The 25,393-nt window shown below is 43.5% G+C and overlaps 2 protein-coding genes across 2 annotated transcripts in view; both read left to right on the top strand.

Annotated features, from left to right (window-relative positions):
• Positions 1–25,393, top strand: part of PRKN (parkin RBR E3 ubiquitin protein ligase) — a 1,140,411-nt gene that overhangs the window by 865,233 nt on the left and 249,785 nt on the right. The gene's annotated exons all lie outside the window — the stretch shown is intronic.
• LOC308496147 (large ribosomal subunit protein eL21-like) lies at positions 22,845–23,327 on the top strand (the record flags this gene model as incomplete). Its single annotated transcript, XM_081044899.1, has 1 exon — positions 22,845–23,327. One exon carries the CDS (start codon positions 22,845–22,847, stop codon positions 23,325–23,327), a length of 483 nt encoding a protein of 160 aa, XP_080901025.1.

The following is a 25,393-nucleotide window of genomic DNA, read 5'->3' on the forward strand; positions in this document are numbered from 1 at the left end:
GCCTCCACGGGGTGACTTTTCAAAGACGATTTCTAGTTTTCAAAGATTAACTTTGCTGCTGTGTTGTCACTGGTTGAAAGAACAGCAAACGGGAACTATTGTTTCCTTAGTGAAGAGTGATGCTATCTTGTGTAATAATCGACCAGCAACTCCAATTAAAGGAACATGGCTCGTGAATAATGCAGTTATTCTTTTGATTAAAATGATCTCTGAAAGGAATTGCCCTTCTGGAAAATATTCAATTCAGTATGTGCAATTCCTTCTGTTGATGGAGTTTATCATTCCGGGTAATGAAAATGAGAAATCTCTGTAATGTGGCCAAAATTTTAGTGACACCCTTTTAAAATGTGAATATTTTCAATCAACATACACATTTTTAATTTATGCATCATACTAGATGGAAACCCAATTTACTTTTAATGGCAATTCAGGTTGTGTCAAGAAGTAGGAAGAATACATATTCCCAGTCCTCAAACTGGCAGCTGGTTAAGAATTTGGCTGTTGGAATGTCGAAAGTTCTGGAATGGATTTTCCTCAGAAAAATACAATAGGATTTTCAAAATCAATACTAAAAAGCTGGAGCATAAGGTTCTGGGATAGAATGGCCAGCTGGCCATGAGATGCTGCTGGTAGAGCCGGCCCACACATCCAAGACCTTGGACACTCGTCCAAAGATTTGGTGCTGTGTTCTGGGAGCCATGGAAGCCACTTGGGGGTCTTAAAGAAGTATCTTAATCATTTTTGCCTGAAAAAAGATAAAAAGTATAGCTGCTATGGACGAGTATCTAACTGGAGGCCAACCAGAAAGAAGGGTATCCCAGAAATTTAGGGGAAAACCAGCATGGGGGTTCTAGAGATGTGAGATCATGGGGCCAAATTGACTGGTCACTTTGTGTCTGATGAGACGTGGAGAGAAGAGGTACGTGTGATGGTCAAGGGTTTGGGTGTAGCAGTTGGGTAGATCATGGTGCCCTTTACTTACCAGGGTGCAGAATGAAAATATGGAGAACCATCATGAAGCCAACTTTGGACTGAGTTTGTTTTGTCTGAAAGATGTCCAGTGGACGTGTTAAGTGAGCTCCCGGTGTATGGGTTGACGAGTCAGTAACCAAATGTTTCCTTACAACCTCCTGATGAGAAGGACCATTCTATGGTCAGGAGAAAAAAACTGACAAGAATCTCTGCCTTCAGTTAACTTACACAAACATCTTCACCTTTTATCCTAAAACAGTATTTTGTGATTATCTTAGAATATTACATCACCTTCCTGGTGAATCAGAGACATAAGGGAGGATAGATATGCAATAAACATGTGAACAAATAAGATAATTTGAGATGCTAGAAAGTGCACTGTGGGCCTTTTCCCAGGGGTCCAGATGGAAGAACTTGAGGTGACTAGGGTGCTGCAGGGGGAGCCCCTTTCCTGGAGTATCAGCCTTTGAAGCCAGAGAGCAGAGGTCCTGGTGCTGTGTTCTGGAGGAGGATGGGAAATCAGAGCCAAAGCAACATCCACATACTCAGAACCCTAGTGCATGGGCACACAAAGCTGAGTCTGAAACAGGGGGGAAGGAAACTGTGAGAGCTACACATGTGTGGAGGTTTCTAGAGACGATTCCAGAGGCAAGGCAGGGACCCACTCCTGCCTGGAATATTTTGCTCATTGACAGAAATTTTGAAGAACTGATCCCCTTTCAAACTGTTGTCTGCCCACAATTTAGTACTTCAAAGTTTGAAAATACAGTGGTACCTCGTTTTTCGAACGTAATACGTTCCAGAAGTCCATTCGAGTTCTGAAACGTTCGAAAACCGAGGCACAGTTTCCCCATAGATACTAATGGAAAATGGATTAATCTGTTCCAGACTTTTAAAATCAATCCCTAAAACTGCAAATTTTGCATGAATTTTACTATCTACTGATACTATATATCCATAAAATTTATGGCGTTTGTAAACCGAAATGTTCATCAATGGAGACGTTCGAAAACCAAGGCACCACTGAATTTGAAGTGGGAAAAGCAAGCTCCAGAGTTACCTGAGCGGCCACAGCAGCTCCCGTGACTCGTGTCCCCAGAATGGAAAGCTGTGCCAGACTCAGTTTATTCTGGAGGCAACCTGCTGGATGCTGGCTTGCTTTCTGATTTATACCACAAAGATAAAGAGTGTGGCTGAAATATTTATGCATGTGAGTGAGTGGGTATGCGCATGCATGCGTGTTTGTGCACACGTGTGGTGAGTTTGAACTGGAAATCAACAACATGTGAAATTCATTTTATGTTGTATAGCTTGTCTTTGACAAGCTGCCATTTTCTCTCAGCAGCAGGAGAACTAAATTTGGCCCGATCCAGTAAACTCTGTTTAATAATGTTTTAAGTACTTCCAGTGTAAAACTGTCTTTTTTGATAGTATGCAGTCAGTCGAATGAAGTACTGTCCACAACTGAAAGCCTTTTCTCTCTCTCAGCTTGGCAGAGCTTCACCCCGGGCAGAGGGAGCTTCCTGCAGGGGAGGTTCTCTTTCTTCCTTCTTGCCCAAACTCTGGCCTGTGCTGGTGGTGGCAGCAGGACTGGGTGGGTGGGCCCAGAACCACGTGTGTGACTGGAGCTGTGGTAATGAGGTGGCAGGCCTGGGCCACAGCTATGCCCGCAGCTGTCCTCACCCTGTCTCCCCCCGGGCAGCAGAGAGCTTACGCTTTGTCATCCTAAGCAGCACCTGTGATGGTTTTTGTGTGCCCGCCTCACACCACCCTGCCATCCAGGCTCCTGAAAAGGCTGCACCCCTAGAGTGGGCAGGCACCCCCTCCTCTCTTCTGAATAGGGCCCCTCCTAGAGCTTGGATCATCTGGCCCTGGTGGCCCTTACTGGCCTTCTCTGTGCCCACGGAGAACCTACATGTCCCATCCAGAGACACCTTTCTCTGTGTACCCTTCTGGACTCGCAGTGTCCGTGTCATTTCACATTCCACGTGGGATGCACACTTCTAAATGGGCCTGGCGTTTTTCTGCTCTGCATCAGAAGAAGCAATAAAAAGGTCCCTTGCACTGGGATTTCCTCACACTTGGCTGTTAGAAAATTTCTAAGACACTGCCGCTTTCCAGGGTGTCAGACCTGAAAGGAAGCCAGGGAGGGAATCTGGCGTCTAAGCATGGCTTTGCCCTGCTCGTTGCTCCTTGTCCTGTCCCTTTCAGCACAAAGGAGACATCTCTTCCTTCTGATGGGTGGACATGTTCCTGTTTCCTCCTTCTTCCTCCTGGAAGTAGCATTTGCTCCTATTTCCTGGAGCCATGATACCGGAAGCGCTTCAAGGGCTCGTGTTGTAGTATGTGTCAGAATAGCCACATGTGAGCAGCATAAACTGGCAGACGGACACATTTGCTAGTAGGACCTGCCCAAATGCAAAGAGAAAATACTGTAGTTTAAGAAAAATGACTCTTTGGACTTAAAATAGCTGCTAAATCCTTAGCAACTTCATTTTTCACTTTTGTTTGTTTTCTCCTTTTAACTGCATCTTGTTCAATTATCTAAATGACATTTGAAACACTCAAATAATAGATGTTTTAGTGGGGTCCCGTTAAGGGCCAGGCAGTGTGGCCCCAGAATGTCGCTGTACAGTGTCGCTCCACAGGTCACAGGCTGGTTAAGCTGTCTACAAGTGGAATTTTTCCTCTGAGGCATCTCCGCAGTGACACTGACGCATACATGGTCTAGTCGAGTCTTCCATCTTCTGAATATCACACTGAAATGTGCACTCCTAGCAAACAATGAGAAATCTGTAAAGACACACAAAACACAACAGAATCATCAGACTGCAGTCACTAAACCAGACAGTGGAAGACGGACAGCGGACAGTGTGAACTAGTTAGTCCTGCGTGGCTAGAAACGGCGTTGCAGCTTGTGGAGGTAAGGTCCTAGAGGAAATGCATGACACTCATGGCATGACCCTGGACGGCTTTCACGGGAGTATTTTGGTCTGCAGGCAGGGAGGGTAAGCTGATGGTGGCGGTTTCATTGATGGATTGCTCAGTGAGGGCCCGGCACAGGCTAGGGGCTTGGCGGACATCACCCCAGACGGCCCCATTGATTTCCGTCTCATATGGCAAACACTTCTGAAGCGACAGAGGTATCTCTCATCATAATGTCAGCATTGATTTCTGATGAAGCAAGATGTGCAGAGTTATAGCAAAGGATTTATGTGTACTCATGGGCAGATCTAAAGCTTGAGTATAATATCATCTAGATATTTCTGGGCAGTGTGTAAAATGGGGTTGAATGGACATTAGCAGCAAATTCAGCTTTTAGAACTTTGGGTCGCCTGGGGCACTCAGGAAGTTTCTGCTCAAGTATTTTCTAGTTGGCCACCTCCTCTTACCTTTGAGTAGCTGTTTTGATTACCTTCCAGCAGTCAGTAAGTAACTGACAAAGTCACATAAATGACTCAAGAGAGTGTGACATCATATTCTCCATTGGAACCTTGCATAGTGTTTTACTTCTCTCTATCTACATGAAGAAGGTACTTCTTACTTTCTATTTTGTTATTATTTAGTATTTTAAAATACCAATAACAAATACCTTATTCTAAGTGTCAGTAATCCCTGATCAAGGCACGCTGTTATATCTCAGAAATCTGCACTATATACATAGTTTAAGAGCGATGATAAGTCTTAAAAAATACTTCAAGCAGCATAACCCCCTAGATCAGAACCCAAGGTGAAAGATTTTCTTATATAAAGATGATAGTATATTCTGCTGGATAGACTTTCATTTGTGACTGATAAGTCAGTGATTATATCATAGCCCTTTGACCCAGAAGGGTGTTAAATGATAGCATCCCAGCTACCTTCTGAGGCTGACTTTTGTTGCCATATCTTAACTCGCATTTTCTTCTGACATTGATACACTAGTCCTGTCTGTCACCATCCTGACTTTCCTGGATATAAATGGCCCTGTCCTTAGATATATATGTAGAACAAAAACAGCATTTACTGATGAATCTAATGCTGCCCTGGTTCATGCTGTAAGTGATTGAGATGCTTTTGGGTAGATGTCTGCATAAATTAAAATGCTGCACAACGAAACGCAGCCAGTCAGTCAGATTGATTATGCCAGACGAACAGGTTGACTCTGGGTAGGATAATATAATAAAATGAGGGATGGAAACAATTTGTAAATCGGTTGGGAAAACGTGCAGGGTGTCATGAATTCTGCACTTAAACATTAAACTGTGCAAACGGGTGGTGATACGTGTTCTTATGCATAACCCAGGTGACTATCATGTGGGTCATATTAAGTCCATCTTATATGATGGAGGGACAGACCACCTTTTGTTTCTGTCTGGGTTGAAGCTCAGGGCTCTTGTTAATGTGTGTGATTTATACTAGAAACAGTATATGGAGACATCTGAAGTCTCTTTTGACAAGAAACATTTTGTAATGTTTAATTTAGAACTAAAAACCATCCCGACTTAGGAAATACCAAGAGTTTTTCATGGTAACTGAGAAGCTACCCTGTGTTATGGTTGTCCTCTGAGCAAGCCTTACTTACCTGTCAGCCCTTCCAGGGCAGGGCTGGGGATGAGGCAACCTTATTCTCCTCACAGACACCAGACTGAGAAGTGGGCACTTGGTAACAGTGTAAAAACGGCCTGAGAATGGTACTTCTCAAAATAAGTTTAGCATAAGAATTACTTGACAGTCATGGCAAATGCAGGTGGGGACCCAGCCTCAGGGACTCACTAGGAGCTAGCAGGTTACCAGCCCCCCACCAGGTCACTCTGCTAAATAATGTCCCTGCTAAACTTGGAGAAATAATTTCAGAGAGTAGAGGGCATGCTGGTTCCTGGTACCTGCTGGGACCAGGAAAAGTGAGTGTAATGAGGGGAGAGACATTCATCCAAGAGGATAAAGGACTTTTGATTCCTTGGTGCTGACCCCACTAATTAGGACCTAATTAGGACATTCTAAACACAGACATTAAATGCCTAATTACTGTGATAAATCTTAGATATATGTCTTAATTAAACCTAAACCTCTCTTCTTAAAAATAAGCATGAGATTTCCCTGTGATAAAGCAGTCTTAATCCATTGCTTGTCTTAAATGTAATCTGTTGGGAAAAGCACTGGTACATATGAAAATTTAACAAAAGTGCATCTTACAAAGTCACAAAGGAGATTTTAATATAATGAAGATATTGTGTAATCAGTTCAGCATGTTACACAAACACAAAACGTAGCATAACCTTGGCAATAGCCACTAGTCATTATGGGAAAGAGCCCATCTGAGGATGTGTTGAGAATGAAGGCAGCCAGAAGGTAGGACACACATGCCCCTTCACGTGCATTTGGTGAGCATTTCAAAGTCATTCTGGCCAGACCCATAATGTGGCCAGTTCATGCATCACCAACAGACAAAAAACTTTACAAGTTACTAAGTGTACTAGATATAAGAGCTATACAGAAATGCCACATTGGCTGTATTGCCAAATTGAAAGGATGAGTGCCAAAGAGGTAAATAAAGTGATGTGAACATTCAGAGTCAGTCAGTCTCTCTCTCTCTCTCTCTCTCTCTCTCTCTCTCTCTCTCTCTCTCTCTCTCTCTCTCTCTCTCTCTTTCTCCCTCTCTCCAGATGTCACTTCAAATTTCTGGTGGCATGAATCTGTTCCATTTATTGGTTATAGTGCAGGGGAGTAGGGGAGAGACAAACTGTGTAAAGCAAGTCAAAATAGCACGCTGGGCCATTCAGGTACTAAGTAAACGAACATACCTTAAATTATAAATGTCTGAAAAGAAAGACCTTATCATAAAAAAACATAATAAGAACTGTATCTTCAATCTGTCATCTGATCCCTGGACAAAATCCTGAAGAATTGTTAGTGAACAGCAAACCGTCCCACAGGTCAGTGACATAAATGACAACACGTTGTGCTCAAGGACCTGTGAATCAGGAAGCAGGACACAGGAATGGCTTGCCCTGGCCCACACGTCTGGTCCTCATCATGTGGAGACATGACGGTTGGGAGACCTTGACCTCGAGGAGCTGGTGTGGTCTGGAGGCATCTTCATGGTGGCTGCCACCTGTGGGCTGGACTCCTGCAGTGTCCCCTCGGTGTCCCCTCGGTGTGGCCCGGGCTTCCCCACAGCAGGGTAACTGAGTTCCAAGGTGGGGCAGGGGAACAGGGGGGAGGTGCAGCATGGTTACACCTCGCCTCAGAAGTGACACAGCCTCACTATCTGTGCTTTGTTGCTTGAGGTCGTCACAAAGGTCGGCCTGGGTTCAAGGAGAGGACACACGCCCCGACACTAGTGGAGGAGTGTCCACATACCTTGTGAGACAAGCATTTGAGATAGAAATATCGTGTCATCTTGGGAAAATTCCTTCTCAGATGATACAGATCCTGAACCTCGTTAATACATGGAGCTTATAGAGACGCATACCACATGCTGACCGGCCAGTGGGTAAAAGAAAACATGTGCTTCTCTTGTTTGACGGACTGTCATGTTGCAAACAGAGAGCAAGCAATCACTCAACATTCTCTTAGGCCAGAGAAGCGTCTGTCCTTTTCATGTGCCATCTGCCATTGCATCATGACACGGGTGCAGGCAGGTCTGACAGTTAGCACAGGTGCACCCAAACCCAGGCCTGCCACGGGGACAGCAGAGCACACGGGGAATGTCCTCTGCAGAAGGACAGCAAGAGGAGAGTGGGGGTCAGTCTCTGCACATTCGCTGACATCAGTCAGCTGGGTCTTCCAACTTTTTCTCCACTTTTGAGAAGGACTATCTCAGTATTTTCCCACCATTTTTTTTTTTCGGGTTAGAACTGGCTTCAGGGCATTTGACAAATCTTGAAATGCTTTGTGATATGATCTTAAAGTAATTAAACTCACACCCTTACGTGGTAAATCGAGCTACTTGCAAACTCACAGCTAATGCAGTTTTAAGAATCCCTGAAGAAAGTTACTTATGTGGTGAAGATCTTGCAGAGAAAGAAAAATGTAATTTCTCAACTGATGGCTTTCTTCCTGGGAGGCAGTGCCCTTGATAGTTTTGCATACTTTGGGTGATTTCCCACGTTCTTAGATGGCTCTACAGCCATGTGTCTGGCTCTAGGATACTCTGACACACCGTGAAATGTGCTCTAGACTGAACTTGCTTAAATTCAGTACAAAGAATTATACCTTTGATCTACAACACACACCTGAACCTAAGCTTGAAATGCAAATACTAGGTTTCATGCAAGCAGTGACTTAAAAACGCAAACAAACTGTCACAATCTGGAAAATGAACGATCCATCACAGTTGAAACAGAAAACCGGGGACAGTGTGATTCACTCTGTCTCTTCCTAATGGTGAGTACAGCACAACACTTTAATTAGATGGTAATCCACGGTGATAATTACGACCCCGAGGGCTGAGCCTCTGCACACTCCCAGGATGGTCCACAGGCTGTTCCTTGTCTACAGACCCTGTAAACATGACTTTAAGGAGGTGCTAATCCTTCTCTCCCCCAGGGCTTCATTAAACTCAGACGGACACAGACCCTTGCCCCGTATATTGATCATTTAGATACTGAGATAATGGGCAGAAGTCATGTATATTCATCACATCTTCCCTGACAGATCAAAGCTTTGTCCACATTCTACTCAGATGCTTAACTGCCAGGCTTTTGTTATATTTTCACAACATAAAAATGCATGTTGGTCCTACTGGTGATCTGTGCGAATTTGAAATAATAATAATAATAATTAATAATAATAATAATAATAATGTAAAACTACAGTTGCCTTTGGCCACTGTCCTTGAAGCAAGACCATGTGGGGATCTCAGGATGTGCGAGGGAGTTTCTGGGTGTGAGACCTTGTCCTGGAAAAGCAGACTTGCCTTATCTCCACCTGATACCCCCTAACATGCCAGAGGACCAGAACACTTCAGGGTTCAGCATTTCTAACCATCCTAGCATCAGATGAGTAATAAAAGCCCAAGTAAACAAAACAAGGAAAAGGAAATGCTTATTGAATTGATTTCATTCCAGCGAATCACATAACATATTACATTTCTTAGAAGCAGGGAAATAGCAAGCTCTTTATTGTTCAGTTTAATTATGTTCTTTGTATGCTCACTCTTCTTAAAAAAGAAATGATCCAAAAGGATTAAAATTAAAACATTTCTTTTTCTAATGCTAAAAGCATTTCTGTGACACGATGTGCTTAACACTGAAGAAAATAAATAAAACAGAATTCTATTCCAAGATGGAAAGATTTAGAACACCAGCAAACTTCCTCATTTAGACCACTAATATGTTCTTCTAAACGATGTTTTGAGAATGCTTATATCAGCACACCCCAAATCAGAAAACTCTTCCTATTTATATTGACTGAAAACGTTGACAAGAAATATATTGTCTATATCTGGGCCCATCCCAGTAACAGTTTTAAACACAGGCAGTTTGTGCTGGCATAACGATTCAATTGAGTAAATTGTCGTGTTGGCTCTTTTTGTCACCTCTGCTCACTTTACTCTGTTTTTAAAGATTCATTGATTTCACACACACACTGCAACGAATGGCTGAGCAGAGACCTGGGCCCTGATTGACAGCCACTCGCTGTTGGATGAGTAGGAGCAGACAACCACACCTGTTCATGAGCTATTATTAACCGAATCCTGCTGTCATTGTGGTCAGGTCCTATAACACCCCTGTCTTTTTTCATGCATAATGTTTAGAATATACAACTGGAAATGACAGCTACAGAGAAAGACATGTGTCCTAGAGAGGTTAAGTGAGTCGCCCTGGGTTACACAACTGCTTGATGGCAGGTCTGGGACACCGGTCTACACCATGACGATTACCCCAGTTTCTACTCTGCTGCATCAAATAATTCATAGTTTTCCGCTTGCAGTTATGAAGAAACACATCAGTGCTTCGTCTCATATTTGCACTTGACTGCCACCGGTCTTATCATTATTCAGAGCAAATACGATCATCTATTTTATCAGAAAGAAATTTGAAATTGACAAATGTACTTACTTTCCTACAGGGGCAAAACAAATTTAGCATAGATTTCAGAAAAGTACCCAGGATTTCAGAGCAATGACGGAACCATCAATATAAATTTTAGAGGACCAGACCTGCAAGAGCCTGAAGGTCCCAGACTTAAGATCCCGCTCATGTTCAAGGTCATGGCATCCCAAGCTCACAAGGTCTGATGGTGCTCACGCAATCAGGGCCATTTGTAAGTGTGTCGGGGGTCTAGGGGGCTCCCTAAAGCACCACCCATCCACGCAGGACCACGGCACTGCCATCCTCTCTACATCACCCTTCTGGAACTTATTTTCTTTCTCAAGGCTGTTCTTCATGGACATAGTGGTGTGACTTTATCTGTATGATGATTTTTTATGGGGTCACAGGGTTGTTTGTTTGTTTTTTACCTTAAACACCACATCCATGGCGTACAAAGTGAAAGACCCTTCCTTCTAATTTCGTTCATGACTTGAGAGAGGTTTTCGTTAGGCAACAATTCCATATGCACATACAGCTAGGAAATGAACAAGTGACATGAAAGAAATTGAGTGAAAACTTAAAAAAGTTGAATGAGAATAAAGTAAAATTAATCAAACCACTGTGTAAGATGATACATGACGCAAGACTTCAATGAGAATTTCCATTTTATAAACTTGTAAGTTGAATGCTTTGAAATCATAGCTATAATGACTACGATGATTTTAAGGAATTCAGAAATTCAGTAATGTTGTCATCAATCCCAATGAATAAATGAGATCAATAAATCAAACTGGCATTGCTGAGCCTGCCTGAACCTACCTTCCTTTGTCAAATACATTTCAGATTGTGGTTAACTAGTTGAATGGTACCTGGAGCTAAAATTAAGCATCTGCATCCAAAAATATTGCTTAGTATTCTTTCTTAACTCTTTTTTGGCTATTTACCAAGGAAATTAGTCCTGAGCTTATTCCCTAAGTTTCATCCGTTATGCATTCTCCACAATTATAGAGGAAAGCAGACAAAAATGTGGAATGAGAATGTCTGGGTTTTAGTCGCTGCTCGGCCAAGTGTTAACTATCTAATATTGGACAGTTCTCGTTGAAGTTTTTTTTTTTTTTTTCCCCTCATCTATAAAATAATATGATAACGAAACCTAACCTGTTGTACTTACTTCATGGAATGATTATATGGGTGTTGGGAGGGCAGAGTCCAGGTTTTACCCATCCTTCTGCTACCAGTCAGGCTGTATTCGTCTGGGTTCTCGGGTATAAATAACAGAATTCAACTAAAGTTAGCTTTAACAGAAAAGGGAATTATTTGTTAGATGAGAGTAGCCCTGGCTGTTGGCTTGACTGGATCCAGGTCCTCAAATGATGTCTTCTTGAAGCTGTATGTCTTCCCATCACTCATCTCAGATTCTGCTCTTGTGGTAACAAAGATGAATACAGGCCACTCCCAGCTCATATTCCCCTGGCTTCACCAAGGCCACATGTCCAAACCAAGAGCAATAACAAAATATAGAGATCTGACTGGCTGTGACTAGGGCAGGCATCTGATTGGCTGTGACTAGGGCAGGCTCCTGATTGGCTGTGACTAGGGCAGGCGCCTGATTGGCTGTGACTAGGGCAGGCACCCACACTTGGATCTAGAAGATATGGCAACCCCAGCTGAGTCAGGTAAACTAAGGACAGGGAAAGATGTGGCCCAATGAGATGCTGGGCAGACAAAATCCCTATATCTACCAACCTTCTTCCTATAAGTTAGTCAGAATCCATATACACTTTCTTCCCATTTCAAAAAATACCGTTGTCTGATAGGCAACCATCTTACATACAACAACGCAAAGAGTAATACCTTTTTTAAATGATTTGTACTTCTTAATCTGACTTATAGCTCTTCATGGACTGTCAATCCATGGTCCAGTGCCCTAAACTTACTCCATGTTAAAGGTATTGCCTCTTTGACTTTGCATGAGACAGCCGAAGTTTGGGACAGAGAATCTGGCTTTTCCAAACATGGAAAGCTCCTGATCAGTTAAACAAATCTCATTGCTCACAACAAAGGTTAGAGCCCCTCTAATGCTGTATTTTTTCCCTTTGTGCTTTTAGGAGATGCACCTTTTAGGTGGTAAGAGTGTCTCTTGCCTTATCCATTGTAACAAGAATTAGCTACAGATGTCAAAACCTTTTTGCCAGTTTCTCTAGCATTGATTAAATGAACCCCGGAAAGATCTTAGGCAGGCTGACAAAAATCACATATCTATCAAACCAGCATATAATAGGCATTCAATTCATGCTAACTACATAAATGATATTGGGAAAGTCAGTAGTACAGTACAAATAACTTTATAGTTACCATAATTATTGTTAGTGCCAAAAATTAAAGTTTCTTTTTTTTTTCCTTTTGGCTTTTTACTTTTTATAGCAAAGTAAAAAGTGGGTCAGGAGACATATTAACCTATTGAGAGTAGAGATAGATAAACTCATGGTTCAGACCATTTTTGAGATAAGACCGGTATCTGTCTCTATCTGAATTTATCACACAAATTTGAGAACTGAATCATCAGCTATCAGGAGATAATTGTATGATTCCTTTCCAACACTCATATAAAGTAGATGGCAAGATAAGCATTTTAATATCTATTCACTGGCCTATATTTAACATGCTTTAACTTTTAGGGTAAAGAAGTCCACTGAGAATATTTTATTTTAAGAAAGGTAAGCACGACCGAATTAGTTCTCTAAGTTGAGTAGCACGAAGCATGTTCTCCTAGCAGCCACACAGAAGAGGTTAAGAGTTAATCAGCGTCCCTGTATCCTCTGAAATACACCCCCACTGATGGTCAGGGTGCCCTGAAGCCTTCAGGTTAGTGACCTTCCACATTCCTGCTCCTACACTTTAATTAAGACTTTCGACAACAGTCAGTTATATTTGTTCCAGACCTGTTTTTGCTAGTTGTGCTTAATATTGAATTTCTTAATTGAATTAAAAATCCCAGTGAACCATCAATGCAAAAAGTTGTTTCAAAAAATAAAAAAAACCTAAGTTGAGGAATTTGGAAAGATTTGATGAAACAGGTTTTCAGAAAACTACTGTTGAATTATTTATAAGCAGAAGGATTATAAAACTTGAAGGAGAAAAACCTTAAATATTTAAAGCAGTTCTGCCTTTAGATTGTGTATATGTATGCTACCGTCTTTATGCGTCCTTGTTTTACTTTAAAGAAACTGCAACTTGAAACTGTAGAAAAACTGATTATAAAAGAATCATGATGCGACATCCTAGTATGGGGACCTATACTTCGAAAAACGAAGAAAGTCTTTGATCCATCACAAGGTTGCTATATAAATATGTACTTAATATGTCTTAAAAATTATAAAATGGGAACCACTTTTCTGAGAACCGACCCATTTTTACCACTGTAGGGAGCTCTTTCTGCCCTCTGTTCTTGCCAGAAAGTCTGATTTTGACTTGATTCTCCCAAACCCTCTCCCAGCTGCCCCCAGTCCTTTCACTGCCTTCTTAGAGCTCAGCTTCTTCCTCCTGACTTGTGAGCTCTTGTTCTTCTCCTAACGGTGACTGGAAACCCAGCCAAGACCCCTCTCATCTTCCTTTTCCTTCCCTCAGTGAAAGATGATATTGTATTCTCATCCACATCATAAATCCTCTATTATATTCCATAAACATCACAATAATTCTAGGAAGAGATCAACATTTTTATGAAAATAAACAAGCACTGCAATCATTTTTCTGTCACTTACCAGAGAAATGCAATAAGAAGACATTCGAATGGCTGTATGTAATCTGCTTTTGCATTACTTCAAGTTTAAGTACACTCTATCATGAGAGCTCTAAATCTATTTTTTTTAATTTGGTGACTTTATATTCCATATTGATTACATTTATGGACAAAACTAATTCCCTGATAGATGGAAATACTAAGACAAAAGGAACAGACAGCTAAATTACTTCAAGGTAGATTTTCCAAATCAGCTTGCAAAGATTTTTTTTTTTTTTAATTCTAAATGAGACAGACTTTTCAATTTCTATTCCATTGCATGAGATAATCTAATCCATAGTGTGTATGGGGGGGAGGGGCAGATTCATGAGAAGGTAAGTCATTGTTTTATGCTAGCCAGAAGTTTATAAACTAAACTGTTTGCCTAGATGATTGGTTCAACGCACTCAAGAAAAAAAATTATTTATCTTCTACACACACACACACACACACACACACACACACACACACACACACACGGTCAGACAATTAAGTTCGTGAACTCATCCTAGAAAAAGTGCTACATACCTCAATGCTGAATATCACTACAATCACCTTTGAAGTACTCCCCTTGGAAAGCTATGCATTGACGCCAGCACCTAGTCCACCCTCCAAAGCAATTTTGGAACTCTTTTTCTGGAATGGCCATCAGAGCTGTCATCGTATTACCCTTGATGTCCTGAATGTCATCAAAATGTCTTCCTTTCAACATTTCCTCTATCTTTGGGTAAAGAAAGAAGTCATTGGGGGCCAAATGAGGTGAGTAGGGAGGGTGTTCCAATACAGGTATTTGTTTACTGGCTAAAAACTCCCTCACAGACAGTGCCGTGTGAGCTGGTGCATTCTCGTGATGCAAGAGCCATGAATTGTTGGCAAAAAAATTTCAGTTCATTTTTGTCTAACTTTTTCACACAGCCTATCCAGCACTTCCAAATAGTCAACTTGGTTAACTGTCCAATTGGTACAAATTCATAATGAATGATCCCTCTGATATCTAAAAGGTTAGCAACATCATTGCAACAAGTTTGCGAACTTAACTGTCAGAACTTCCTTTGTGTGTGTGTGTGTGTGTGTGTGTGTGTGTGTGTGTGTGTGTGTGTGTAGAATACAAAGAATTTATATTGGGCCATGTTGGGTAATAAGCAGAGTTCACTGGCTGTGATGGAATTGGAGAAGGAATGGCAGTGCCAGTGCCCGTCAGAACGGCTTGTGGCACAGGTGTTTAAAGCACCACAAGGCACTTTCCCTTTGTGACACTCCTTCTTGCCTTGGGCTGTGAATCTATTTAAAATACAATACAAATATTTGCTGAAGAATTTGAAGGGATGCCGTCCTGTAGAAGGCGTGCTTTCCAGTCTATTCACTGAGCAAAGGCTTTTATAATGTCGTTGGATATCCTCTAATTTATTCAGCATGGCTCTTTTTAAGCTTTATTTTCATCCCTCAGAAAAATAATCGTCATAGCTTTCCTAGTTGACCACCCTTTCGTGAGAAAACTGCGTAAAATAAGCAAAGCTTAACAGTAAGAGAAGATGTACCATTCCCAGGAGATCCTAGAAGCTATTTCTGAGGCGAGTCTGGGACAGGACATGGTGTTTGCCCTGCATCACCCACCTGAATAATTTCTCTTCACGTGGAGCCTTTCCTCTCTTGAAAAAAACCCCAATGGTAAAGGCAGTGGTTGATGCTGTCAGCTGGAGGCTGACACAACAACAGGACCTTGTCGCCTGCCCTGAGAGTCCCCGTATGTTCCGGTGGAGACGCAGTTCGAGTCCCAGTTGACTCTCGAGCTGGAGAGGAAGCCTATTGCGTGGGCCACACCTTTACGTCTCACGCCTCTTTGTCTCGTTTCATACCCGTTCAGACAACCTCTTGCTGTAGGAGCTGAGCACCGGGTGGCAGCTCCAAGGCTCCACAGTTACCCAGCTCGCCTGCCAGACGCCTACAACAGCAACGCTTCATCAAGTTGGGCGATTTCCGATTTACCTGTGTGTGTTTCAGAAGCTAATGAAAAGCAAGTTTTTGCAGAGTATAGTGGCTTCTTTCATTACGTGAAACAAGTCTCACTGATTTTGAAGACTAAAACTGCGGTCAGCAAAATGTTGGTAGAAGAGAGTGAAATGTGTTTTCATAGGAATGGAGAGTTTTGCATAATTGTAATGGGAAAGGATTAAGGGATAGGAAATAAACGAAAAGTGCAAAAGGAGAATAAAATACGTAAAGTAATGGTTAGCCTAAGAAGCCAGTGGTTGTGGTCCCAAACAGACACTGAGAGCTCTGGATCTGTAAGGAATAAAGGCCCCTGGGGGCTTCCCAATAATGTCAAATAAAATGGCTCTGTAGCCCCTCACCCCCATCCCCCATCCACCTGGCAAAGAACTTGGCCAGAGCCAGCCTTATGAGTTCCCAGAGGGTAGCAGAGTCTGCAGTCACTTGCAAAGCATAGCGTGATGGGGTGGTAGGCATTGTACCCTGTGCAAAATGATCACCGCCGCACCGCTTCTCCCTGCCTGAGCTCTGCACCACGTGACGCAGATGGGCTCATTCCTGCAAACACCTGTGATGGACAGTGTGGTGGAGACACAACAGGGGTTAGCAGACACTGAAGCTGCTTCAGTCCCAGGTGGGGCTAATACCACAGGCTTCCCTCGGCATGGGGTCCTGTCCTCATACATTCTGCGGGATAGGGTCAAGGACAGGCAGACAGAGCCAAGAAGGGAGATGGAAATGGCTTGAGCCCTACAAGCTAGTCTCTGCTCCCAGATGTCTCAGCAATGATGCCTTCCTCCTCCCCTGGGGAAGAGGAGGTGAGCGGTGAAGAGGGGAGAGGCCAGAAGTGCTTCCTGGTTACCCTCCATGGGGAAGGGTGGAGCCAAGAAAGAGGATCGCCCTACCCCTCCCTGTAAGCATGTGTGAACACACAGACACACACTCACACACAGACACACACACACAGACACACAGAGACACACACACAGAGACACACACACACAGACACACACACAGAGACACACGACTCACACTCACACACAGACACACACAGACACAGAGACACACAGAGAAACACACATACACACAGACACACAGACACACACAGAGAGACACACATACACACACAGACACACACATAGACACTCACAGACTCACACACAGACACACACAGACACACACAGACTCACACACACACACACAGACTCACACACAGACACACACAGACTCACACACACACACACAGACACACACAGACTCACACACACACACAGACACACACAGACTCACACACACACACACAGACTCACATAGACTCACACACAGACACATGCATAGACTCACACACAGACACACACACAGAGTCACACACACACAGCCCAATTGTCATTATCACCCCCAAAGAAGTTTTTGGTGTTTTTTATCTTTAAGAATTAAATTCACAATGTGATTACACCTGATCCTCTGTTATGTAAAGGTCATGTGACCACAGCATAGCAGGACCTTGGAAAGTGGAGACTGGATTTCGAGGCCCCCACACGTTTAGGACTTCCTGGCATGCGACTTTTGATAAGTCGCTCTCCCTGAGCCCCTGTCTCGTCTGTAGAATGGGGATGAATAGCACCTGCCGACATGGTTGTGCTTGTGGAAAACGCAGAGGCGAATGTGAATGAAGACTGCAAGGCTCTCGCCGAAGGTTATTTCCGGTGATATTACTGGTTCTTACCCACGCTGCAGGATTGTTCGCCCTTGGATGGACAGAGAATATCCTGGCCCAGTGGGGGGGTAAAAACACATAAGCAGACATGAAAGAAAAAGGTTTATGAGTGTAGATCAAGTCAGCTCTACCTCTTTTGCAGTTCTGACAGGAGCTCTTGGACCAGGCGCCTGCCCCAGCACACCTGGGGTCAGTCACCTGGGTTGGGCCACCTCCCCTCTGGGGCCGCACACATTTTGCCTCTAGGTCGACAGAGATTTACTCAAAAATAAGACAGGCTGAAAACCAGTTTGCTATATAGATTTGCAGCTAATTCTCTGGACTTGCCTTTTCACATACCCTTAAGTTTGGTGTTGTATTTTTGTTAATTGAGACAAGGAAAAAGGAGGACTGTTTTTAGTTTTCATCTCCAGATAAGCTGTAGTACCTAATGAGGGTACTTTTAAGCTGTTCTTTATAATTGGTGACAGTGCTGCGTGTGGAGAGGCCAAAAAAAATGCAATGTCGTCCTCTAAAAACACAGGAGAGATGATTTGTGACGCAGCCTGGAATGAGGCATGTAACTGCTTATACGTTACTCAACTTTCTATTTTATTTTTTCTAGGTTAGAAGTTGGCGACCTGTAGACATAATATGTAGATGATTTTCACTACTTTGTCTTTTCTTCCCTTTTTTTCCACAGGGATAAAAAATCATTTTTCTTACATGGTTTTGTCCTTGACAGTTTAATCAGAGAAAATGTGTTGCGGCCATTTGACATGTATTTATGGTAATGAAATCGGCTCTGATTATGTAACCTCCCCCATCCCTGGTGTGACGGTGCTTTCCTCACCACACCTCACACCTGTGAGTGGCAGCACACAGGCTCGGTATGGGCAAGGTAAAGGGAACCTCAGAGGCATTGTGTACACGGATGAGTAATATTCTAAGAAACTGAAATGTTTCAGTAGACTCGCTTCCAATTTCAGCCTGATTTAGTGGTTTATAAAAGCATGGTCTACCGACAGAGATTCACTTTAAGCTTCATTTCAAGCCATTTCTGAGGTCATGCTCCATCGGGGCTTGGAGATGCTTTATGCTGGCAGTGGCGATGAATTCTGAGGGGGCATTTTATGTGATGCATGGCACTCTGGCAACAGGCGTGATTCTTCTGCAAAATTAATGTCAGCGGATAAAACTCTCGGCAGGTTGTCTCACGTGTCTGCCCTGTTCTTGACGTTGGTCCCACCATCACGCCCCCAGTGCCTTTCCATTGGTTGAACTGCAGCTTTATAAACTCCCATATGAATTCAGACTCTTATGCTATTTCAAACGAACTTCTTCCTGGACTAGATGTGGCTCTTTTGCCCTATAGCAGTGCCATTATTTACATGGGCCTTCCAAGTGACAGAAAACTGGCTTCTTGGTTGTAGACATTCAAGTTGGAGGACCATTGTATCACGGGGATATTCGGCCTGTCTGTGGAGGGACACCATCCATTCTTTCCAGCTGCATCAGCCCCCACAGAAATAGGACAAGGACATTCAAAGATGGCTGGCCCAGTGTGTCTCAGAGGGCACAGCCACTTTGTAAGAGGTGGTGTGAAGAGCCTCACCTGCTCACACTCCTTCACTAGCCCTTGGTCCCCAGCTTCCTGGCTTACAAATCAGGGCTGGGTGGCAAAGAAGTCCATTGCCCATAGAAGCTGTGGTTAGACTGAGGGCAGAGGGAGGGACCCCACCTTGGGCTGCCCTATGACATTGCGGATGGTGAACAAGTTACCTCCGTGCCCACGGAGGCCCTCCCTCAACATGGCCTGGTCTTCGTTCTGTGTGGCACCTTCATGCTGCGGTTTTTCCATCACCGGACTCTGTGCTCTGCAGCCCTGGCACTGAGCCTGCCCACAGTGCCCGGGAAGATTAGTGATAGAAAATCCACATTTCCGAGGGAGGAGGAGGGGGAGGGGCCAGGCCCCAAGGAGCCTGCCTGTTAGGGGCATCTGAAGACAAAGAGGTATCTCTCTTCGCATTTAGCCCTTTGTGTGCACGTCTGAGCTTATACATAGAGGCTCTCTCCTACATACATTTGATGAAATATCAAAAAGGCTTCAACGCAGTCCAGGCAGTGTCTTAAGGTTTTGAGTTAGCCTTCATCACAAATCGCCAAGCAATCCAGCGACATCTACCCTGGGCCTTCCCCTAATTGGCACTTTGGGGACGCCCCACTTCCACTACTTCTCCACCTGTGCAGCTACCAACTGGCCTTCCATCGGGCCCTCCTCCATGAAAAAGAGCAACAGAACAAAACAGAGAAGTGTGCATAAAACCTCTTCTTTTTTAAAATCAAATGCATTAGATTACACTCAAAGAGTTATATGGCAAATTATGGACAAATGCCTACACAACACTGTCTTCATAATAGAGATTGCCTCCTGGATGAGCCAGGGCAAGGAGGAGGCCTGACAGAGAGCATTTGAGTTTATTAGAATTTGTTGTCATCAGACTAGCAAAGCGTTTTCACTGTGGACCATCTGTCAGCACATGGAAATAGCCTAATTGTGTAAGACCAGATGTTCTAACAGTATCCATGTAAGCAGGCGTCTACCTGTTCTTTGATTGTAGTCACTTAGGGAAACACACAATTCGATTATATTCCAAGATGACTTCTCTTCGGCTTTTACATCTTCTGGTGGATGTTTTTTGTTGTTTTTCTTTTTTCAATTTTTTTTCGTCTTACTTACCCCAACCTAAGGACAGCACTCTGGATTAGGAATCAGAAACCTGCTTTCTCTTTCCTACTCTGCCATTAGAAATTTGGGTTTTATCAGGTGTCATTGGCCTTGGTGTCCCCAATGAAAATAAGGACAGTAGATAACACCGTTGCCAAGGTCTCTTTCAGCTCCTGCATAATTCTGCCTTTTTAAAGAGGAGCTGGCCTTCCATCTGCAACACCTCACGTGGTCCTGCCTCAGCTCCTTCATCCGTACCTGGGGCATCACATCCCAATTCAGGAACATCACAGCTCAGCTCTGGGCATAAGGCACGGGACGATTCTAAGGACAAGGCCAGCCACTGAGCAGATCCTTAGCTCTTCCTTTCTCTTCATTATGAGAAAGTCTTTTCAAGGGGAAAGCGCTGCCATATGTAATTTAGTTGACTTTTCTGAGTTCTCAGGACCTGGGTGAGGCCTAGTGATGTGAAGGAAAACTTATGATGAAACATAGAAATGTGGTTAGACCCGAGATGGAGACTGTCCAGGTAAATCACAAAGCTCTTCTCTCTTGGAAAGACCAGACCCTAAAGGCAGCAAGCGAGCCTCAGGTGCCCCCACCCTCATTTCTAAGTGGCCCCAATTTCTGTGGAGGCCTCCTGTCTCTTCTGAGATGAGTAGCACAGACTAGAAATGAGGAGTTTTTTTGACTGGGGAAGCTGTAGAAACAGACTCCCTGATCTGCAGCCTCCTGCCATTGCTCAGTGGCTGCTGGACCAGCAGCACGTTGCTTGACTCTAATAGGAATGCCCCTCTCTGTCCGTAAGACGGGGTAGCTGTGTGCCCCCCACAGGCTATTGTAGGGACTGAATGAGTGGTGTTAGGCAGTGCTTAGCACAGTGAAGGACAGAAATGTGGGCTGATACCACGCCCCTGTGGAAGGGTCCCAGGCAGCCCGAGGAGCCCTCCCATTGCCGAGCCCCAGGCTTGCGAAGAGACAATCTGTAGATTGAGCCCATTCCTTGAAAGCTTCCAGAGCTCTCTGGCCACTCATTTCATCCAGCTCATCCAGACCTAGAGGTCAGTGGCTGGGAAGGGGCTGTGTTTACCCGCCTCTTACCACGTTGCCATGTCTCAGGCATACTGACTCATTCTGACTCACTTGAGGGACAGGACCCCTTCCCATCAGTAACAGTAACTCACTCACCGGTCCTCAGGGTTTGGCGTGATCTCCGTGGTTTTCTGAAGTTCTCCAGGTGATTAAACTTCTCCCCCAACACATGCACAACATATACGTTTTCAACACCCACCTGTAGCCCAGAATGATTGTTATTCATATGACAAGAGAAATTGTGGACACAGGAACCTGCCATCCTCCTGGCCCATGAGCAGCTGCCGCTCTACCTGCGTCTGAGTCTCATGTTAGAAAAACTGAGTGAAACAATTCTGTTGCCTGGATTAGCTCACACAGATGTGACACTGAGCACAGTCACTGAATTAGGATGGTTTCAGGAAACACATCCCACCTCCGAGGTGGTGGGAGAATTCTTCTCTTTCGTTAGAAGATTCTTTTGGCGAGAGGACGGCGACGCTCCCAGCCTCACGATGTCTCAGACTGTGTACTGCGCGATGCCGTCTTACTCCACCAGGAATACCCACGAGTGGCAGGTGGATGTGGCTTTTACAGAGTCCTTGTGATATTCCTTGCAATCTCTACAGTGTCTGTTTAAAAGTCAATACTGTTCGTTTGTTTGATAAATTTGCACAGATCCCAGTCCTATTATGCTGTTAGTTTAATGTAGCTGACTTTTAGCAGATGTCTTAAGGATTCAGTGTCACTAAAGGGACTCTAGCATGCATTGAAGGAGACTCTTTGGAACACGGGATTGTTAGGTACAGCGCCTCTATTGAAAGGAAGATAAAAATACACTGTAATAAACTGGAACCGTGAGGACAGATTTGCAGTATGCTCAGAAAACAAAGAAAACCAACTAAATTAACTCCTGTTCTAGGTGTGTGTGTGTGTGTGTGTGTGTGTGTGAGAGAGAGAGAGAGAGAGAGAGAGAGAGAGAGAGAGAGAGAGAGAGAGATTCAAAATGTTTCTCTTAGCTTTACATTTTCTGGAATAAATATTCCAGTCTTCTTTTCTATTATATCCAATAAATATAATGTTGTTTGGACAGTGAAGCCTGGAATAGAAATGTAACTGAAAAGCTTCAGATTTTACAGAGGGAGACACTTAATGATCTGCAAACCTTTAAGTGGCTCATAGAATATTTAGAAACAGACACATTTTCCAGACAACTGGATTTATTCTGACTTTCATTATTTCAAGGTGACTAAAAAAGGAAAGTGAAACTTTTTTTTTTTCCTAATTTCATATTAGGTAAAACTATGAGCTCAAATGAATCGAGGTGAAATTTCACCCAAATACCATAATATTAAGCATGAGAATTAATGGATGAAGTTTTGGCAATTACTAATTATTTGCACTATCATTACTGAGTAAAGGCAGAGTTCCATTGCTGGAAAAACTCACAGATCCTGTTTTGTTTAGTTTTGTTTTAATTTCTATCATGTTCACCCATTTTCCTAATGGAAATTATCACTGATCTTACTGATAAGAAAACTCAGGTAAAGCTCCTTTTCGGCTGGGACCGCCATCTTCCAGTAATTCGTCGAAATGACCAACACAAAGGGAAAGAGGAGAGGCACCCGCTATATGTTCTCTAGGCCTTTTAGAAAACATGGAGTTGTTCCTTTGGCCACATACATGCGAATCTACAAGAAAGGTGATATTGTGGACATCAAGGGAATGGGCACTGTTCAAAAAGGAATGCCTCACAAATGTCACCATGGCAAAATGGGAAGGGTCTACAATGTTACCCAGCATGCGGTTGGCTTTGTTGTAAACAAACAAGTCAGAGGCAAGATTCTTGCCCAGAGAATTAATGTTCGTATTGAGCATATTAAGCACTTTAAGAGCCGAGACAGCTTCCTGAAACGGGTGAAGGAAAATGATCAGAAAAAGAAGGAAGCCAAAGAGAAAGGTACCTGGGTTCAACTGAAACGCCAGCCTGCCCCACCCAGAGAAGTACACTTTGTGAGAACCAATGGAAAGGAGCCTGAGCTGCTGGAACCCATTCCCTATGAATTCATGGCATAAGTGCAAAAAAATACAAGACCTCTTAAATCAATCAATCAATCAATCAATCAATCAATAAATAAAGGAAAACTCAGATAAAGAAAGGAATCTGACAAAATCCTCAAGGCAAACATAGTTCAGTGGAACCACCTTGGGGACCCTTTGAGAACGGAAGACTGGGGTGCCCTGTGGGGCAGCCCAGTCCCTGGGTGGTGTCCGACGGGCTTCCCTCCCATCGTGAAGGCCAGCCCCTGGGGGGAGGGGCCTCAGAGACTCTCACCAAGTCACACCGGCAGCTTGGTGCAGATCAGTCCTTGAAGGTGACACATGGCACCCACAACCTCCGCCATTTATTACAACTCCTGGGGAATTTTTCAAAAGTCTGGATGCCCCAGTCTTACATCAGACGTCGTAAATGGGTTCATTGGAGGGAGCTTTGGCATCTGTATTTGGAAGCTAGGACCGCCATACCAAATACCACAGACGAGACTTATACAACAGACACTTATTTTCCAACAGTTCTGGAGGCCGGAAGTCCAAGATCAAGGTGTCATCAGGGCTCGTTCCTCCTGTGGCCTCTCTCCTTGGCTTATAGACGGCCATCTTCTCCCTGTGACCTCACATGATCTTCCCTCTGTGTGTGTCTGTGTGCTAATCTCATCTTCTCATAAGGACACCAGTCCTGTTAGATTGGGCTCACCTTAATGACTTCATTTTGCCTTAATCATCCCTTGAAAGACATGTTTGAACACAGCCATGTTCTGAGGTGCTAGGAATTAGGATTTCAACATGTGAATTTTGGGGAACACGGTTCAGCCCATAATAGCGTCCATCTTTTCTTCAAAGTTCCCTATGTGACTTCAAAGTGCAGCCAAAGCTGGAGCCCTGGCAGACACAGAGCAGTCCTTGAGAAGCAGCCTCGTACAGCAGAGAAAGATATGGCCCTGTCGGGAGTCGAGTTGCCTGGGTTCAAATCCTGGCTCTGTACCTTACTGGCTGTGCAGCCTGGGCAAGTGGCTTCATCTCTTTGTGCCCCCAATTCCTGGGGGATCAGATCATTGAGTACCCTTCACATAAGTTAGTTATAAGGGTTAGTTAAAGTGAATAATTCCTGGACCAATTCAAAAGGTCAATGGCAGTACTGTTACTTCATTTTTCTTTTTATTAGAGTATGGATGATTGAAAGTCTAAGTCAATGGTCAGCAAACTATGGCCCATAGGCCAAATGCACTCATCTCCTGATTCTATAAGTAAAGTTTACTCTGGAAAATAGCCATGTACTTTGCTTAGGTACTATCTATGGTTGTATTCATGATACAACAGCAGAGTTAAGTTCTTGCAACAGACCATCTACCACACAAGGCCTAAAATACTATCTGGATTTCACAATAAAAAAAAAAGTGCCAATTTCTGTTCTAAATGAATAAAAAGGTAACATTTGTTATGGTCAAGAGTCTGGGTACTAATGGTATAAACAAAGGCCCCTATTGTCCTTTGTTTAATCCAGTTATTCACTGTGTGATTTAGGGCCATTTATTTAACTTCTCCATGCTTTAGGTTGGTTGCTCATCTGTAACATAAGGTTGATAATCTAAGTATCCTTTGTTTTCTAGATTCATCTATTTCCTGAGTTAGTTTCATAAATTCAGCGAATAGATGAAGAACATTATCTGCAGATATTTGGTTCCTGTGTTTTGGATAGCTCATTCCAAATAACCAAGGATACCAATCCATTCTCAAAGATGTTACTTCTATCAACCAGCTCTAGGATTTGTCACTGAAGGTTATTTTAAAAATGAAGTGATAATGTACATAAACCTAGAGCTCAGTGCCTGGAATGGGACCTGTGCTCAATGCATGTGAGGAAAAACTACACGGTTGCCACTGACAGTTGGTGTGTGGAGGGGGCCAAGTGCCATGTCCTCATTAGACTTCACCCTGTGTCTTGGCCCCAGTCACTCCTGTCCACTCCATGTATAAAGCAGAGGGAGGCAGGCAAATCTCACAGTACAAAGGGTAAAAGTCAAAAAAATAAATGAATAAACAGACAATACAGAGATGCATGCACTGTATGTTACCCTGCAGTC

This window comes from Rhinolophus hipposideros (genome assembly GCF_964194185.1).
Source record: "Rhinolophus hipposideros genome assembly, chromosome: 3".
In the NCBI taxonomy this organism is placed as follows: domain Eukaryota; kingdom Metazoa; phylum Chordata; class Mammalia; order Chiroptera; family Rhinolophidae; genus Rhinolophus; species Rhinolophus hipposideros.